Source organism: Carassius auratus, unplaced genomic scaffold (genome assembly GCF_003368295.1).
Source record: "Carassius auratus strain Wakin unplaced genomic scaffold, ASM336829v1 scaf_tig00033894, whole genome shotgun sequence".
Taxonomy (NCBI): Eukaryota; Metazoa; Chordata; class Actinopteri; order Cypriniformes; family Cyprinidae; genus Carassius; species Carassius auratus.
Window position 1 is genome coordinate 17501 of NW_020526111.1, and position 19983 is coordinate 37483.

At 37.6% G+C, this 19983-nt stretch overlaps 1 protein-coding gene across 2 annotated transcripts; it reads right to left on the reverse strand.

Annotated features, from left to right (window-relative positions):
• Positions 1 to 7093: 7093 nt before the first annotated feature.
• LOC113081351 (membrane-spanning 4-domains subfamily A member 4A-like) lies at positions 7094 to 11843 on the reverse strand. 2 transcript variants are annotated; one of them, XM_026253457.1, is made up of 7 exons: positions 11688 to 11843; positions 10348 to 10528; positions 9653 to 9763; positions 9487 to 9555; positions 9152 to 9286; positions 8727 to 8837; positions 7094 to 7392 (listed from the first exon to the last, which is right to left on the reverse strand). In XM_026253457.1, the coding sequence occupies exons 2-7, from the start codon at positions 10501 to 10503 to the stop codon at positions 7378 to 7380; spliced, it is 597 nt and encodes a 198-aa protein (XP_026109242.1). In that variant the 5' UTR covers positions 10504 to 10528; positions 11688 to 11843; the 3' UTR covers positions 7094 to 7377. The 2 variants fall into 2 exon arrangements, with proteins under 2 accessions (XP_026109242.1, XP_026109243.1); XM_026253458.1 differs by lacking the exon at positions 11688 to 11843 and having other exon boundaries at positions 10348 to 10534.
• Between the last annotated feature and the right edge of the window lie 8140 nt (positions 11844 to 19983).

Consider the following 19983-nt stretch of genomic DNA (forward strand, 5'->3'; position numbering starts at 1 on the left):
TTTTTTTTTTTTAGTTATAGTTAATAATAACAACAATGTTAAAAGAAGAACATATTCTCTGGGTGATGTATCTACATGAAAAGACAGAAACAAAGGATGGAAAAGGGGCAGAAATAACTATTTGGAACATCAGCAAAATCAGATTAAGGTTTATCGTCTCACTGTCTCCCTCAGTGTTTTTGAGACATGGTAGCATAAATATTTTGGCAGGTGGTGTTTAGAGGGTATTAAAGCTCAGTGTTTGGGATATTGATCAGGGACTGTGTGCCAGGATCTGCAGAGAGAAAGGGAAGAGGAGAAAGAGAGAAAGAATGACCTTGAAGCAGGAGGGTTGACTGGATAAATAAATTACAGGAAGGAAATGCTTGAGAAAACTAATTTTGTGCCACCCAGGAACACTAAGACTGTCCCACATATACTTGCTAGATGAGAGTCCTAACCTTTGTGTGTGTGTGTGTGTGTGTGTGTGTATGTTAACACTTTAGTAGAGGGACCAATTCTGACTATTAACTAGTTGCTTATTAGCATGCATATTATTCATATATTGGTGGTTTATTAGTACTTCATATATTCTGTATGACCACATGCTACATCCCTAAACCTAACCAAAACCTAAATTTAACAACTACGTACTATTGGAAAGCAGCAAATTAGGAGTTATTTAGGCAAAAGTTATAGTTTATGGTTTGTTGCATAAAGAGGCATACATAGGTAAATAAAGGATCACCTGCAAGTGAGTGTGCGGTCTTAGGACTCTTAAACAAATCAACAAAAGAGCAATGATATGCAATTGCGATATCAAGTCTAAGTCAGCTTAATGCAGTAAAAGTAGCAATTTTTTTTATTATAATAAATAAAAAGAAAACTGAATAGAGAAAAAATAGAGCAAGCTACTGTTAGAGACCTTTTTGCTTTTGCTAATTTTATAATAAATAAAAAGATAACAAATAGATAGAATACAAAAGATTGGAGAAGCAAGTGTTCTTGAGGTTTCTTTTTTTTTTTCTTTTAGAAAACGTCTAAGGTTATGTATGTAAACCTGGTTCCTCGAGGTAATACATTTAACATTTAATCATTTAGCAGAAGCTTTTATCCAAAGCGACTTACAAATGAGAACAATAGAAACAGTCAGGTCAACAAAAGAACAACAACAGTATACAAGTGCCATGACAAGTTTCAGTTAGTCTAGTATAGAACGCATAGCCAGGTTTTTTTTTTTTTTTTTTTTTTTTTTTATAAATGAAAAGACAAGAAAAGGAAAAGTGCTAGTATTAGTTGGTTAAGTGCAGGCAAAAAAAATATGAGTCATTAGATGTTTCTTGAAAATGAGTAAAGACTCAGCTGTACGAATTGAGATTGGGAGGTCATTCCACCAGCTAGGCACAGCCAAGGAAAAGGTCCGTAAGAGTGATTTTGAATTTCTTTGGGACGGCACCACAAGGCGCCGTTCACTTGCAGAGCGCAAACTTCTGGAAAGGCACATAAGATTTAACCAGTGAGTTTAGGTATTTTGGCGCCATGCCAGTGGTCGTCTTGTAGGCAAGCATCAGTACCTTGAATTTGATGCGAGCGGCTACTGGTAGTCAGTGTAACCTGATGAGGAGAGGAGTAACATTAGCTTTTTTTGGCTCATTGAAGACAACCCTCGCTGCTGCAATCTGGATCAATTGCAGAGGCTTGACAGTACATGCAGGAAGGCCCGCCAGGAGAACATTACACTAGTCTAGTCTGGAGGGAATAAGAGTGGGCGCTTTGTCTGAGAATGCTTTGGAGACCACCTCTAGCATGATGACTCTGAATTACATGTGTAATCAGTCCAATGTATGGGCGAGATGTCATAGGCGGGTGACATCAGAGACCAGTAAGCATAAAAGCACAAGCGGCGAAGCTTGCATTTAGTCTCAAAGGATGAAGCAAGAGCATGCCAGAGATTCCGGAAGTTTGGCACTGCCACACAGCGTCTCGTAATGACTTCAACAAAAAACGCTCGATCATGGCTGCCTCCTAGTACCTGTCAACGACAGAATTAACAGGGTCATGAACAGGCCCGAAGACACTTTTTTCTCATGTCAGACAGGGTGAGCCACAAATGTCTCTCTGCTGCTACCATGGCTGCCATAGACCGACCAATAGCACGAGTGGTCTCTTCGGTAGCACGGAGAGACAAATCAGCAGTCCTCCTGAGCTCTGTGATATCCTCAGATCTCATGTGATCTTCCGCTTCAACGGAAGCGGGACCAGCACCGCGGGGAACGCTAGCAAAGGCTTCCTCGGTGAAGAGAGCCCTCCGGGACCAAAGAAAATGCAGGGCAAGCCGCTCACAATGCGGGCAGTCGGCCCCCTCAAGAGCTGACTCTGCATGCTCCACTCCCAGGCAAACAAAGCAAAAACTGTATAATCCCCACCTGAAACGCTGCTTTTTTTTTTTTTTTTTTTAGCCCAGGTAAGACGCTGTAGAGCATCACTGTGATCCAGATTCCTAAATCGGCTCTTTAAAATGCTGAAAGTATGCTTGACTAAACTGTGTGCCTGGATATGTGCCTAGTTATAATAGACTACTCCATCATTTGGCATTATCACTAGAAAATGAACACAAACATCCCTTTTAAATAAAATTTTGTTCACACGCAGCTTGGTGTGGGTGGTAATAGTAGAGCGTTAATTGCATCAGGCAAACAACACTGACAGTTGAATTCAGAGCATTTTATAATGATTCTAATTTGCATAGAAATAGCCAATAGCCTTTTGGTGCTTTTGGCAGTGTGGGTAGGTGCCAAATCCTAAGAGGTGGGTAGTAACGAGTTACATTTACTTTGTTACATTTACTTGAGTAATTTTTTTGGGGTAACTAATACTTTTTGGAGTATATTTAAAGATGGGTACTTTTACTCTTACTTGAGTAAATTTTTTTGGAAAAATCTGTACTTTTACTTTGTTACTGTGGGCTACGCTCCTCTCGTTACTTTATCTTAATGCAATAAATGTTAAAAATGCTTTAGTTTATTCTAAACGCGCCGTCTACTTTTCTCTGGACAATGAGCGATGCCCATTCGCGAATGATTCATTCTTTTGAGTCAATTCTGTTCAAAGGCTTGATCAAACCAATTGGCAAACGAGTGAATTGGTTCATGAATCAGTTTGAATGATTCGTTCAGTTCCCTACCGCACGCGCTGAGCGTCTGAAGTGGTTCAGCTGTAACGTTTAAGAATATCAGCAGCGTTGAAAATGTCGCTATGGAACTGCATCGTATTGAAAGCAAATCTACAAAGGCTATTATTTTCTTGCGATGGAGATACTTATTAGATGAACACCGCATGTGCTGTTTAACTGGTAATAACTTGGGCTACATTCGATTAGAGTACACGATACCACTGTGACATTAGTTTGTTGTGTGTGTGGCTTATAACAAAGGGGAGTCAAGTTGAATGCAGCTTCCAAAAGACAAAAAAATAGCCGGTTTAGAGTAAAGTAGTAGTAAACAGACAGGGTTTATAATAAATAACATAAATTGGAGTAAAGGCTGATGAAATGTATACATTTATACACGCACACATACATTACATACATTTTATCTATACATCTAAATAAAAATAGGCTCAGTATATATGACCCAAAGTAACTAGTAACTAACTACTTGAGTATATTTTTTTATCATCTGATACTCTTTTACTCTTACTCAAGTAACTATTCAGACTAGTATAAATATTTCTTGAAGTACTTTTACTTTTACTTGAGTACAGTTTTTGGGTACTCTACCCACCTCTGCAAATCCTGCTGGAAAATGAAATCAGCATCTTAAAAAAGCTGGTCAGCAGAAGGTAGCATAAAGTGCTCCACAATTTCTTGGTAAACGGGTGCAGTGACTTTGGTTTTCAAAAAACACAATGGACCAACACCAGCAGATGACATTGCACCCCAAATCATCACGGACTGTGGAAACTTAACACTGGACTTCAAGCAACTTGGGCAATGAGCTTCTCCACCCTTCCTCCAGACTCTAGGACCTTGGTTTCCAAATGAAATACAAAACTTTCTCTCATCTGAAAAAAGAACTTTGGACGAATTGCAACAGTCCATTTCGTATCTTTAGCCCAGGTAAGACGCCTCTGACATTGTCTGTGGTACAGGAGTAGTTTAACAAGTGGAATACGGCAACTGTAGCCAAATTCCTTGACACTTCTGTGTGTTTTGGCTCTTGATGCCTTGACCACAGCCTCAGTGCATTCCTTGTAAATTTCTCAAAAATTACTGAATCCAGTTTGCTGGACAATCCTCATAAGGCTGCTGTTCTCTCAGTTGGCTTTGCATATTTTTCTTCCACACTTTTTCGTTCCACTCAACTTTCTGTTAACAAGACTGGATACAAGCACTCAGTGAACAGCCAGCTTATTGGCAATACATTTTTGTGACTTACACTCCTTATTTGCATGTTACCATAATCTAATTTGTTGAGATCATGAATTGGTGGGTTTTTGTTAAATGTAACACAAAATCATCTCACTAAAAGAATCAAAGACTTAGACTACTTCAGTCTGTGTGCCTTGAATTTATGTAATAAATGTAGTTTCACAATTAGAGTTGAATAACTGATATAAATTAACTTTTCCTTGACATTCTCATTTTTTCGAGAAGCAACTATATATATATATATAGCAATGATTTTCAGAAGTAGGCTGTGTTCTGTACAGTAATCTGTAGAGCATCACTGTGATCCAGATTCCTAAATCAGCTCTTTAAAATGGTGAAAGTATGCTTGACTAAACTGTGTGCCTGGATATGTGCCTAGTTATAATAGACTACTCCATCATTTGGCATTACTAGAAAATGTACACAAACATCCCTTTTAAATAAAATTTTGTTAACACGCAGTTTGGTGTGGGCGGTAATAGCAGAGCATTAATTGCATCAGGCAAACAACACTGACAGTTGAATTCAGAGCATTTTATAATGATTCTAATTTGCATAGAAATAGCCAAGTCACAATACTGTATATCATTACAAACATAAACTGTGTGAAGTGCTCTAAGTTTCATAAGTTTTTGTAAGGGACTCGGGGATCTCTGTCTGAATCTATTGTCATCACATAGTAAAGTGCAAGGACATCAAAAATAAACCATTTCTGTCATTTACAGCTGGACCAAAGGGCACTGCAGGAGATTTCTGGTACATATACAGTACACACAATTATATATATATATATATATATATATATATATATATATATATATATATATATATATATATATATATATATATATATATATATATATATATACAATTTTATTTGAAACATAAATAATTTGTACGATTATAAATGCCAACATCACTGCCACTTTTGTTTAATTTAAAGTAGGCCTATTTATATCTTTCATAAAAAAAGTAGAATCCCAAATATTTCATATTAAAGAATAAACACTTATTTTTAAGTGTTTATTATTTTCTATAATAAAGAATACAAGAAAGAATCTCAATAAGCCCTTATTTTCCATTTCTGAAGTTAATTGGCAACTCTAATGAGGATGTCATTATCTTTTGACTCCCCTGACAGTGGCACCTTCCTTAAAAAACAAAGAACAAAAAACAAAAACAAAAACACTGAGGTGTAGGAGATATGCTAGCGAATAATAGATTTAAAAAATAATAAAAGTGAATGTTTGGTTATATGATAAAAAAGTTGTGATAACATATTATTAATTAATATAAATTATTTAAACATTTAAATCCTTTTTTATACTAGATTTAACTTAAATTTCAATACTGTTAAACTGACTTTAAAATCTCAAGGAGTTTATATGTTTAAACGGTAAAATGTCACAGTGCATGTTAATTAGCCTAAATTAACTTGTATCTTATATAGTATCCGGAGAACTTGATTGCATGTTAGCATAAAACTGAAAATTTAAATTCTTTCTTCTTCTTCTTCTTCTTCTTTTTTTTATTTTTTATTTTTTTAATTAACAATGCCTGTATAAAATGGGACCGCAACCTTTATATCAAAATTTTGAAATCGTCCACAGCTGAGCAATGCGGGAGGCAGGTTCTGCGCCAGAGCACACAAAGTGAATGCGCACGCACAAAGTAATTTTCAGATGCAAAAAAAAGAAAAGAAAGATGGATAAAAACATACACGAAACTTGTAAATAGTTAACAACATAGCCTAGATTAGGCCCAGACTCTGTTCCTAAGTATATAATGTAAATTTGTTAACCCGCAGTAACATATTTTAACAGATTGATCATCTATTTCGGTTCGCTGTAAATTAAAAACAAACAAAAATAAATTAGCTTTGTATTTCAACAAGTCACTGTGAACAGCTGTTTCCAGTGAATATGAGGTACCAGCGCGATCAAACAGCTGAAACAGAAAATACTAAATTTTTGGTCACACAATAAAGGCATGATTAAAAATGTTTAGCAGTTTGAAAAATCAAGAATAATAACAGAGATAATAAGGATTATTTCTAAATGCTGGACCGTTCTCATTTTGCACTGCATATGGAACCTGAAGATTATTATTTATTTATTTATTTATTTTTACCAAGAATGAACCAAAATGAAAACATTTGTTAATTTTTGATGCATAGACTGTAGCCTAAGAATGTCCCACTTATTTAAAGATAACTCAGTGTAAATTTTCTAATGGTTTTTAAGGATGCTGCAATGTTGTATTACAATGTTATTGTTGTTTTACTTCATCTTCTCATCTCTGTTTACAAACCAAAATGTTATAATTACATTCAGTTTGCAATCCGTCCCTTTGCACCACCTGGCGGTAGTTTCGTGAAAGATTTTAACACGCGACTGACTTGCAGTTAATGCCACAGCCCTGCGGTGGCAATGCATGTGGCGGTATTACCCATTCTGGTTGTCCACCTACTGTATACTTTTATAATTACTCAGTTGCTCAGTTGTGTTTATTTTGAGCTATACTTTATATTTACATTACATGTATTAATTTAGCAGCAGATTAACCTAGATAATATGATAAGAATACCAGTTTGCCAGGCTGCATAAACTAGCTGTTTTTGTATCACTAAAAATATCCGGAAGATGCACACATTCATCTTAAAAATTCTTAGCTATGCAAACATTGAAACACACTTTCAATCTGTCCAAGTGAAAAATATAATTTTATGTTGAAATTAAGAACCTTACACATGTATTTTTTACATTAATTGTGTCATTTATCTCAAAGAAACATGCAAACCAGGGCAATAAAGCACAATATCATGATCAACAAAGCTCTGGTAGTTTGCTTACTTATAAACAAAGCAAATATACAGTTTTTAAGGAATGAAGACTGAATGAGCTGCACAGTTTGAGAGTTTCTCAGGCCAGGGGCTAATCATTTCCGTGATACATGATGTCGTAGGTATCTCATCGTCCCTGATCCTGAAGAAGAACAGACACACTCGTAAATATAAATGATGCCATTGAAGAACCTTTTTTGCCTAAATGGTTCCATAAAGAACCTTTAGCATCTTTACGTTTCACAAAAACTTTTTTTGTGACAAAAGAAGGTTCTTCAGATTATAAAAAAAGGTAAGAAATAAATGGTTCTTCTATGGCATCACTGTGAAGAACCTTTTTTGCCTAAATGGTTCCATAAAGAACCTTTAGCATCTTTACGTTTCACAAAAACTTTTTTTGTGACAAAAGAAGGTTCTTCAGATTATAAAAAAAGGTAAGAAATAAATGGTTCTTCTATGGCATCACTGTGAAGAACCTTTTAAGCACTTTTATTTCTAAGAATGCATATGAAATCACTATAGACTACAATAACAGCACAATATCTGATAAACGTCCCCGTCTTGTTGCTGAAAAACACAAGAGGACAGTGAATGGGAGAAGTGACATTTCTCAGAAGAATCTTGCTCAAGACTGTGGTGTTTGTCCTTCAGCATTAGTCAACAACGATGGCACTTTCTGTTCCTCTTTTTTCCTCTCATCTAATTCTTTCATTCTGTCTCTTGAAGCAACTATGGGGGCATTTTCACAGATTATAAGATTAATATAACCTCAACAAAGCATGTTTATTTGACTGACCAAAGAGGTTTTAATGTGTGTTTGTGGGTTGCGTTTATTTCTGAATGCTTAACAAATATAGCAAATGTTTTTTCAAATATTTGTGCTCTTATGTGTGTCTGTTTAATTATCTATATTTTAAGGATAAATGTATCTTCAGAAAGTGAGGTAAATCTGACTTCACCTCCCATCCAGACATTGGAGTATGAGTTAAGCAGTTGAAACTAGTTTTATATTAAAAAAGACAATATACATCATTATTTAGTTAATGTGAGCTCAGCTATGTTCTGATAATGTTATCTCTAAGTTATAAGGAAAGTTATTTACACAGCAATCATGAGATGTTTTGCCCTTAAGCATTTTAGTTGAACATTCATCTAATTTAGATTTTTAAAATTCAAAAGTTCAAAACAGTTTCATAATGTTTCAGAATGGGAATGTTCGTTCAATGTTCAAATAACAAAGACATTATTATATTTTTTTTTTAAGACTGACCAAACTTTTTGAACATTCAAAAACTTGATGGGAATGTTACGAAAAAGATTTTGAGAACATATTGCAGTTTCCGTGTGTGTAGTACATTTGTACCTTAACAGGAACTTAAAAAAAAAAAAAAAACAAATCTAAAGCCTAGCCTGAAAGTTAAAAGCAGCTGTAAAAGCCTGAGGTTTGGGAACCTATGATTTTGGCTCATTACTCACCTGAGAAGAACAACAGCAGGTTTTACAAGCAAATGCTGAAAGACAGATGGAGATGATAAACTCAAGCACGGCGAATAACAGCAGCACCACCCTGATTCCAATGAAGAGAGTCTGAGAAAAATGTAAACATAACACAAATAAAAGTAACAATATAAATGATAATTACTATTCACACGTGTACACTGAATGCTCAGCATCCAGAATCTACTATCCTTGGGGTTATTATGATAATGTAATATATTTATCATAAAGTCATATACACCTAGGATAGCTTGAGGTTAAGTAAATCATGGGGCAATTTCAGTTTTTGAGTGAACCTGTGTACTGACCACACAGTGATCTTATAGTTATTTAGTTATAACTAAATACGTGTGAGTATAATAATTTCTATATTCTATAAAGTGTGAATGTAAAAGTTGACATACCTGATACATTCCAAATACATAACAGTATGTGGTACAGTAAGGGTATGGCCTCATAACCAAATCCAGTGAAATAAAAATAATGGAGATGCCTGCTGTTATAGTACTAAAAATGTTCATTCCAAGTGAAGCATTCACCTATAGAAAGAAAAACAATAAAAACAACAACATCAACATAAAAGCAATCATTAAATTAGAAAGTAATTTAAAACGTTGTGTTAACATGTTAACGTATATAGAAAAGTATCTGGAGTGTGATTTAAAAAGTACTCTACTTGATATAAATGAATTAATCGTAATAATAATCATGGTTTAAGAACCAGTAGCTGTGTACATACCAAACACAAACTGGAGGGTGAATTTATTTGATTTTCTGCAGCAATGCAGAGTGCTCCTGAGGTAATGTACTGAGAAGAGAGACAAAGGCAAAAACTGAGGTTTGCGTTGGCATATGTAGCTTGTATTATAAAGGGCAGAACACTTAATTGTATAATTAATTCTTACCATGATAGATCCCCAGTAAGGAACACCACTAATGACAAAGGCGGAAAATCCATTAAATGTAGACACAATGCCAAACAGGAGTGTCAGCAGACCAATCATTATCTGGACCGTCTGTTTAAAAAATAATGTACATATGTTCTTTTATAAAGAGGGAACAATGGAAAATACACTATCAATGTATGGCAGCTGTAGTTATGGAGTTATAAGTGTATTTGAAATATATCCCCAAAATATATTCTGCTAGTGTGGAAAACTATCGTGTGTAAATGTCACTGTATTTGCGGATTTGCAAGATATGGTTACTTAATTTTTTTTTTGATAGTTTGCAACTTCTAACACATTGCTCTCTGTGACTGATACTGGCTTACTTAGTTGGGGACACTTTATTTACAGCGATTTTATTTTGCACAGATATTATTTAAACTGAACTGATCAGAGATGATATCACTGAATTCAATGATAAACTACCTTTATCTGTCATTTTGCATTATTGACACACTGTTTTCCTAATTAATGTTGTTCAGTTGCTTTGAAACAATCTGTTTTAAATCGCTATATAAATAAAGTTAATGACTTGACTTGACACCGTAAAGTTGACTTATTTACTCTGTAAATGATAAACCTATGGCCACCAAGTCCTCAAGGCAATATATCCAAAAAAAGTCAATTATTTGTGTTTATGAGACATTTCTCACCCCAAGGGCTTTCGGTTGGCCTTTCAGAAACTCCTGAATTCCCCAAAGAGGCACGGGAGCATGTGTCACCATCGTAACAGGTGTTGCTTGTGTTGCTGGTTGAACCTGGATGACGAATGTTGAAGAGTTTGTGTTTGCTGGACCAGTGCTGGACATTCTGGTTTCTGAATCTCAAACTGACCTGTACAAAACAGTAAATCAAAAAAAAAAAAGTAAATCAAAACAGGTAAACAATATGATTATGGCTTTATTAATGCAATTTACAGTGTATTTATTAAAGCATACTTTATTAAATATTATTGTCATTCATATCTGTATCATGTCACTTGACGAAAATAACAAATGACTCGCACTTGAAGACGTGAGACATGAGCTAAATATTTCTGTTTCCTGTTGAATTGGATGTTGTGCAGGCACAGTCAACACTAAATGTATGAATCAGCCTTTGGAACTTACTAAAGATTTGTTCAAGAACAACCTATCACTGCAGGTGATAAACAGTTCCTGATTTCCTCCAGACATGATTCTTGAATCTGAGCTGCATAATTTTGCATTGTAGACCAATTTTAAGCAAATATTTGTAAGGGTAATTGCAGAACTGTGTTGGCTTAATTGACATAAATCATGCTCTTTTGCACAATAAGCAAACTAGTATGTATAGTATATTTATTTTGTACATAGTTTAACAGCATTAAGTTGAGAGTAAATATAATTATTTGTCCATTTTAGACAATGATTGTTGTTGTTTGTTCAATACGATGACGATACCATGATAAAAGCTTAAGGAATTATTTTGATACGAAAGTGTGATAAGTCACATGCCTGCACTACTCATATCTGAATATCAAGTTGTAAAATTACTATGTGTGCACAAATAAGTACATACATAACAATTTATTCTATAAAATAATAATAATAATAATTATAATAATTATAATAAAAAACAATTATAATAAATGGCTGTGGCATGTGATACATTTGAGTTGTGATTCCGTCCCTTGTCCTCTCTCTACAACCTAATTTACAGTCTATGTTTCATTGTAATATGTAATGTAAATATTAAATAAATAATAACTGTCTGTTAACAGAAACGCCATCTACTCTCACTACTAGTGGAGAAGGTAAAACAACAGTTGACTCCGAAGTCATAATACATTCAAACACGGTTTTGCAGAAATGCATTTAAAAATAATGTATGGCATATAAAATACATACATTTTTTGATGATTCATAAACTCATACTCAAGTTCAACATACCAAAAACACAAAACACACATCAAATATTGTGACATTTATATGACAGCATCATATAAATTATTAGAAGGACATAATGGACTTACCGATTAATAAAGCAGAACTTGTAATATGTTGTTTACAGCAGAAATATTGAGATATATCCAGCTGAAGACCCGCAGCACAAAAACTGGTAGTTAGGGGCGGAGTTGTTGACAATGATAGAGCACATCTGTAATGTTTTTGCCATCATATCCTATAAGAAACTTAACCATGTTTTTTTTTGTAGTAAAACCATAGCAACTACATTATACCATAACAACTACATTATACAACTACATGGTCTTTTTAATAAACCATAGTAACTATAAAATTAACCATGATTTTACTGCAGTAAAGGACCCACTTTATATTAAGTGGCCTTAACTACTATGTACTTACATTTTAATTAATAATTCAGTACAATGTACTTATAGTGTACATACATGTTTTTACATTGTACTTATATTTAAAAAAAAAACGACATGTAATTACATCTGTATTTAATTTCTGTAATTACATTTATAATTACACTGTTGACCCATACTTTACACCTTAACCCACCCTTAAACTTACCCCATACCCCCAACCCTCTCCCTAACCTTACCCCTATCCCACCTCAATAGCAGCAAAAGTGTTTTAACCTGCTAACTGTCACCCCATCCCGTATACGGGACGCCTACGTTGACTATACTATATTACAATCAAATCTAATCTAATCTTGACAAACTATATATCGTTGGAAAGTTCTAAGACTCCCAAATATATATTTTACCAATATTTTTTGTAAAAAATTATGTAGGAAAGGTAATAGATTCATTTATGACAAGAGTGCACCCTCAGAAATCTACATTGCAAAAGGAGTTTTGACCTTTTTTTAAAAAATAAGACTTCCTCGTTGCCTTTTTCTCTATCACATTTTAGAAATCATCAGAAGTTATAAATTACTGACAACATGGGCACTATTTTCTCTAATAAATTAGAAGCTGTTACCCCGATCAAATTGAAAAAAGTTAGAGAAAAACGTACTGTACCATGGTATAACAGTAATACTCACTCTCTCAAGGAAGTAACTCGTAGTCTTGAACGCAAATGGAGAAAAACTAACTTAGAAGTTTTTAGAATTGCATGGAAAAACAGTATGTCCAGCTATAGACAGGCTCTAAAAACTGCTAGGGCAGAGCATATCCACAAACTCATTGAAAATAACCAAAACAATCCAAGGTTTTTATTTAGCACAGTGGCTAAGTTAACAAATTACCAAACGCCACCTGATTCAAATATTCCACCAACGTTAAATAGCAATCACTTTATGAATTTCTTCACTGATAAAATAGATAACATTAGAAATACAATAGTGAATGTAGATTCTACATCATCTAACACTTCAGTTTCATCCATCGCACCCAAAGATAAACTCATTGATCTTAGTGCTGCGTTCGACACTATAGATCATGACATACTCATAGATCGATTACAAAACTATACAGGTATTCAAGGGCAGGCTCTAAGATGGTTTAGATCCTACCTGTCCGATCGCTACCATTTTGTTTACTTAAATGGGGAGTCATCTCATTTATCATCAGTAAAATATGGAGTGCCACAAGGATCCGTCCTAGGTCCCCTTCTATTCTCAATATACATGTTGCCCCTTGGTAATCTTATTAGAAAATACGGAATTAGCTTCCACTGTTATGCTGATGATACTCAGCTATATATCTCAACGAGACCAGATGAAACTTCCCAATTATCTAAGCTAACAGAGTGTGTTAAAAATGTAAAAGATTGGATGACAAATAATTTTCTCCAATTAAATTCAGATAAGACAGAGATACTAATTATTGGACCAAAAAACACTACACAGAATCTTGTAGATTACAATCTGCAACTAAACGGATGTACTGTTACTTCCTCTACAGTCAGAAATCTGGGTGTTACATTAGACAGCAATTTGTCTTTTGAAAATCATATTTCCAATGTTACAAAAACTGCATTCTTCCATCTTAGAAACATTGCCAAGCTACGAAACATGTTGTCTGTTTCTGATGCAGAAAAGCTAGTTCATGCATTCATGACCTCTAGACTGGACTATTGTAATGCACTTCTAGGTGGTTGTCCTGCTTCATCAATAAACAAGCTACAGGTAGTCCAAAATGCAGCAGCTAGAGTCCTTACCAGGTCAAGAAAATATGATCATATTACCCCGATTTTACAGTCTCTGCACTGGCTACCTATTAAGTTCCGTATCAGTTTCAAATTATCATTACTTACCTATAAGGCCCTAAATGGTTTAGCTCCTGCATACCTAACTAGCCTTCTACCACGTTACAACCCATCACGCACCCTAAGGTCACAAAACGCTGGGCATTGGTAGTTCCTAGGATAGCTAAGTCCTCTAAAGGAGGTAGAGCTTTCTCACATTTGGCACCCAAACTCTGGAATAGCCTTCCTGATAATGTTCGGGGTTCAGACACACTCTCTCTGTTTAAATCGAGATTAAAAAACACATCTCTTTCGCCAAGCATTCGAATAATGTATCTTTTTAATTGTGAGTGTAGTTGCATCTGATCAAAGGTGCATTTTTATTCATTAGCTTGGGTTAAACTAATTTTACTTTGTTGGATCAGCAGCTATGCTAATGATGTCTATATTTTGTTTCTATGTTTCGCCACGGATTTACACAAGCTCCAGTCTGGTTCCAGAAAACCTGAGAAGAGATGATGCTGACCCCTCAGAGGACCCCAGATGATGCTAACCCTGAATCAACAAACAGAACTAACAATTATTGCCAAATGTGTGACTGAATCATATAATAACTTAATTAATAATATTGATAGTGCATCGTCTAGCTGACTACGTCTTGTATTATTATTATTTTTTTTTTCTAAAATCCTGTCAAATGTGCACAAACAACTAGCTACTACTAAATATTGTAGAAACATAATTTTCTGTAAAGTTGCTTTGTAACAATTTGTTTTGTAAAAAGCGCTATACAAATAAACTTGAATTGAATTGAATTGAATATCACTTGAAAACATAAAATCTCAAAATTCACCCTTCAAAACCCATTTTAAAATCAGACATTGTATTACCATGTAAATGGTACATCAAAATCATGTTACAAAATGTTTTCAGTCATGAATTAAAAAAAAAAAAAATGGGTTTGTATCATGCATACTCAAGTCTATCTTCAAAAACGTGAGTGACAGTTAACAGGTTAAAATACAATATGAACACAATAAGTACATTTTACTTATTTTTTTATGTAAGTACATTGTTGTTAAGGCCACCTAATATAAAGTGGGACAGTTGTAAACATGATTTATCTATAGTTTTTGTAGAAACCCATAGTAATTGCAAAAAGAACTGTGGTTTACCACTTCATTTTTCAGTAGAATATATTACAAAATAACCCATGTTCTTTCTACATTAGCTATTAACTACAGATTTAGTTATTTCTTACTCTTAAAAAATTAGGGCTCAATAAAATTATCATAATTAATCTCATGATTTCTGAAAAGGAAATTTGGCAAATGTGTTATTAGTTATTACAACAAATAACATAATAAAACTCAGCTTTGACAAGTTTAACCTATGAATGTAAACGTGCAATAGGCATCCTTTTACAGATAAGACCACCTCCAATTAAAATACTGTCGTAATATCAGTTGCATGTTTAAAAATGAACAGTGAATGAACAACTAAAATGAGTATTTGACATTCGTTTAAACTTCCCAGAAAATATTACAAGACCTTCTTGCAGAATATCATTAATAGGACTCAAAAAAAAAAAAAAAAAAAAACATATGAACATTTTATGAAATGTATTTGTTTCTTTAGATTTATGTTTCAACACACTGTATGAACATGTAAATTTAAGCGCCATGTCAAAATATCTGTATATAAGCAATACAGGGAAATATTTAAAAACATCTGAAGATGATTTATCAAAAGCACACATTTTCATACATACATCTAATTGTCTTCTAAAGCAAATCTGAGCACACTTGCACCCTAAAGAGAGTTGCCCAGAAAATGGTGCTAGACTTTTGAGTTGTTTTGTTATTAAATAAAGATACGTCAGCAGTCCAGCCGACCCCTTGTCCTCTTCCTTGCCCACACGAACTCACTACACTGGTGCCGAAACCCGGGAAGGAAGAAGGACCGTCGCCGCCGCCATGCAAAGCCCGTCCTCCACGCCGCTTGTGGACATCATTTCTTCCCTTGCGCCCTCCGCAACATTTCCGCCAAAAGTGTCGCGGATGCCCTGTTTCGTCTTATCTCCCGGGTGGGGGTTCCGAAAGAAATCCTTACTGATCAGGGCACGGCGTTTATGTCACGTACGTTACGCGAACTATACGGATTGTTGGGCATTAAATCGATTCGAACTAGCGTCTATCACCCACAAACTGACGGCCTGGTCGAACGATTTAATCGCAGTCTTAAATCCATGATCCGGAAGTTCGTTCAGGAAGACGCCAAAAATTGGGATAGGTGGCTAGAGCCCTTGTTATTCGCCGTGCGAGAGGTCCCACAAGCCTCCACAGGGTTTTCCCCCTTCGAGCTTCTCTATGGACGCCAGCACCGGGGGGTGCTTGACATTCTGAGAGAAACTTGGGAGGAGGGACCATCTCAGGGCAAAAACGAAATTCAATACGTACTGGACTTGAGAACAAAACTCCACACATTGGGGCGGCTATCAATGGAGAATTTGTTACAAGCCCAGGACCGCCAGAGCCAGCTGTATGACAGGGGAACTAGGTTACGCAAATTTGCACCGGGAGAGAAAGTACTTGTATTACTCCCAACGTCGAGCTCAAAATTATTGGCTAAGTGGCAGGGGCCGTTTGAGGTCGCACGCCAAGTCGGGGATCTCGATTATGAGGTAATACGGTCCGATAGGAACGGGGCTCGTCAGGTTTACCACCTCAATCTCCTCAAAAAATGGAATGAGGCGGAATCAGTGATGTTGGCAACGGTGATTGGGGGGGGGAGGATGATCTCGGTCCAGAGGCGAACGTCACACCACAATCCCTCGCCCTGGCTCCAGGTGGAGATCACCTCTCGCCGTGCCAACTCACTAATTTAACGAAGTTACAGGCAGAGTTTGCCGACGTGCATACTCAAGTCTATCTTCAAAAACGTGAGTGACAGTTAACAGGTTAAAATACAATATGAACACAATAAGTACATTTTACTTTTTTTTTTATGTAAGTACATTGTTGTTAAGGCCACCTAATATAAAGTGGGACAGTTGTAAACATGATTTATCTATAGTTTTTGTAGAAACCCATAGTAATTGCAAAAAGAACTGTGGTTTACCACTTCATTTTTCAGTAGAATATATTACAAAATAACCCATGTTCTTTCTACATTAGCTATTAACTACAGATTTAGTTATTTCTTACTCTTAAAAAATTAGGGCTCAATAAAATTATCATAATTAATCTCATGATTTCTGAAAAGGAAATTTGGCAAATGTGTTATTAGTTATTACAACAAATAACATAATAAAACTCAGCTTTGACAAGTTTAACCTATGAATGTAAACGTGCAATAGGCATCCTTTTACAGATAAGACCACCTCCAATTAAAATACTGCCGTAATATCAGTTGCATGTTTAAAAATGAACAGTGAATGAACAACTAAAATGAGTATTTGACATTAGTTTAAACTTCCCAGAAAATATTACAAGACCTTCTTGCAGAATATCATTAATAGGACTCAAAAAAAAAAAAAAAAAAAAAAAAAAAACATATGAACATTTTATGAAATGTATTTGTTTCTTTAGATTTATGTTTCAACACACTGTATGAACATGTAAATTTAAGCGCCATGTCAAAATATCTGTATATAAGGGAAATATTTAAAAACATCTGAAGATGATTTATCAAAAGCACACATTTTCATACATACATCTAATTGTCTTCTAAAGCAAATCTGAGCACACTTGCACCCTAAAGAGAGTTGCCCAGAAAATGGAGCACAGCTGGAGGAAAACAAAACTAGAGGTATTTTGTATTGCTTGGTGGGTGTCATGAATCAGGTCACCGGAGGGCACCTTCACCAGAGTATTAACCTTCACCCCGGGCTCCATTTTCCATTATCCCATACTGGACTGATTAGCTGCACATGTATCGCTCATCACTGGCCTATTTAACCAGTGTTCACACTTACACTCATCACAAAATCTTGTTTTTCCCCAGCTGACATTTCTGAGCAATTTCACACCATTCTGAGTTTATTCTGTGTATGACCTTGGACAGTTTAACTTCTCTGATTCTCTGCCGCCTACCCTTTTGATCTTGCCTACTGGAAATTTGATTGTTTGCTTGTTGCCCGGTGTGGCAGGGGGGGCGTGGTTTAGCGAAGTCTGCAGCGGGAGAGAGGATCGGGAGACGAGCGGTAAGTTAGTGGTTTGGGCAGAAATTATTATCACCTGTTTCTTGTTCTAGGAATTGGTGTGGAGAGGGTATAAAACGCCAGGAGAGACGGAAGCAAGGGAGAGAGAGTCGGACTGCTGACGAGAACCGAAACCGGAAACCGGAAAAAGGAAAACGGAAATAGCGCGTGAACGTGGCAGAATAAAAGTCACCGTCTAGTGCTAGACTTTTGAGTTGTTTTGTTATTAAATAAAGATACGTCAGCAGTCCAGCCGACCCCTTGTCCTCTTCCTTGCCCACACAAACTCACTACACTGGTGCCGAAACCCGGGAAGGAAGAAGGACCGTCGCCGCCGCCATGCAAAGCCCGTCCTCCACGCCGCTTGTGGACATCATTTCTTCCCTTGCGGTCCTCCACCGCGAGCAACACCAGGCGCTGCTGGACCTGAGGACCGATCAGGAACGACGGTTCCAGGCCATCGTCCAGGCCCAGCAGGAGGACCGCGAGAGGTTCCGGGGCTGGATTGATCGGGAGGTTCGCGCCGAGGCCGCCGGGGCGGCCCGCCGCCCCCGTGCACCTGCCACTGCACAAGATGGGGGCCCAGGATGATCCGGAGGCCTTCCTAGAGCTCTTCGAGAAGGCGGCTGAGGCCTGCGGGTGGCCCCGCGAGCAGTGGCCGGTGCGCCTCATTCCACTGCTCTTCGGCGAGGCCGAGGTGGCCGCCCAACAACTTCTGGTGGCGAATCTCCTGGTTTTCAACGACCTGAAGAGGGCCATCATCCAGCGGGTCGGCCGATCGCCAGAACAACACCGCCAGCGCTTCCGCTCCCTGGACTTGGGCGAGGCCGGCCGGCCCTTCGCGATGGCCCAACAGCTCCGGGACTCCTGCCGCAAGTGGCTACTGGCCGAGGGGAGCGACGTGGAGCATGTCGTCGACCTGGTGGAGCTGAAGCAGTTCATCACTCGCCTCCCCAAGAAGACGGCCGAGTGGGTCCAGTGCCACCGCCCCGCGTCGCTGGACTCGGCCATCCACCTGCCGGAGGGGACAGTGCTTCCGTCTCTCCGCTCTCTCCATGCCAATTTCCCCTCTCCACTCCCTGCCATTGGGGCGGCGGGTAGGTCTGGGCTGGCCTGTTGGCGTTGCGGGGACCCGGACCATTTTGTGGACAGGTGTCCAGTGATGGAGGTGGAGATGATGATCCGGGTCCCGGACGACCCACAGGCTACCCCCGGTCAGGCTGGCGAGTACCAAATTCCCGTGAGTATCAAGGGGGGTACATATCCGGCCTTGGTGGATTCAGGATGCAACCAGACCTCAATCCATCAAAGCCTGGTTCAACCGGGGGCATTGGATACAAGCCGCGTGGTTAAGGTGCGGTGCATACACGGGGATGTGGTGGAATATCCGGTCGTCCCAATTTTGATTCAATTTTGGGGACAAAAGCATAGTGTGGAGTGTGGCGGTTAGTCCTCGCCTCCAGCATCCAATAATTTTGGGGACGAATTGGCCCGCATTTACGGTTTTATTGGGGTCGTTATGTGCGGATGCCTCTTGGGGAAATAAGGCACGGAAGGAGACCGCGCGGGTTCAGGTGGGGGAAACTGAGCCAGGACCGCTGAGGTCTGCCTCAGAGGAACCGAGTGGAATCGGGAGACTAATTCTCTCAGAGCACGATGACTTTCCTCTGGAGCGGTCTCAGGATGAGACGCTAAAACATGCGTTCCAACAGGTCCGCACCATCGATGGCCAGTCTCTCCAACCTGCCCTCCCGCTCTCCTATCCATATTTTGCCATTTTAAAAGACCGGTTGTATCGAGTGACCCAAGACGCTCAGACAAAAGTAAATACAACCCAGTTGTTAATTCCAAAGAGCCGCAGGGAAATGCTTTTCCATGCGGCTCATTCTAATCCTATGGCGGGTCATTTGGGACAGGCAGCGACACTAAATCGCCTCATGACCCGATTCTTCTGGCCGGGC

What these genes read in the sequence shown, in the direction of transcription:
- LOC113081351 (XM_026253457.1), bottom strand. Translation starts at nt 10,503, where the DNA reads ATGTCCAGCACTGGTCCAGCAAACACAAACTCTTCAACATTCGTCATC. An exon ending in GCCAACCGAAAGCCCTTGGG is followed by an intron (nt 9,764 to 10,347) that starts GTGAGAAATGTC and finishes TTTTTTAAACAG; the next exon opens with ACGGTCCAGATAATGATTGG. An exon ending in CTTACTGGGGATCTATCATG is followed by an intron (nt 9,556 to 9,652) that starts GTAAGAATTAAT and finishes CTCTCTTCTCAG; the next exon opens with TACATTACCTCAGGAGCACT.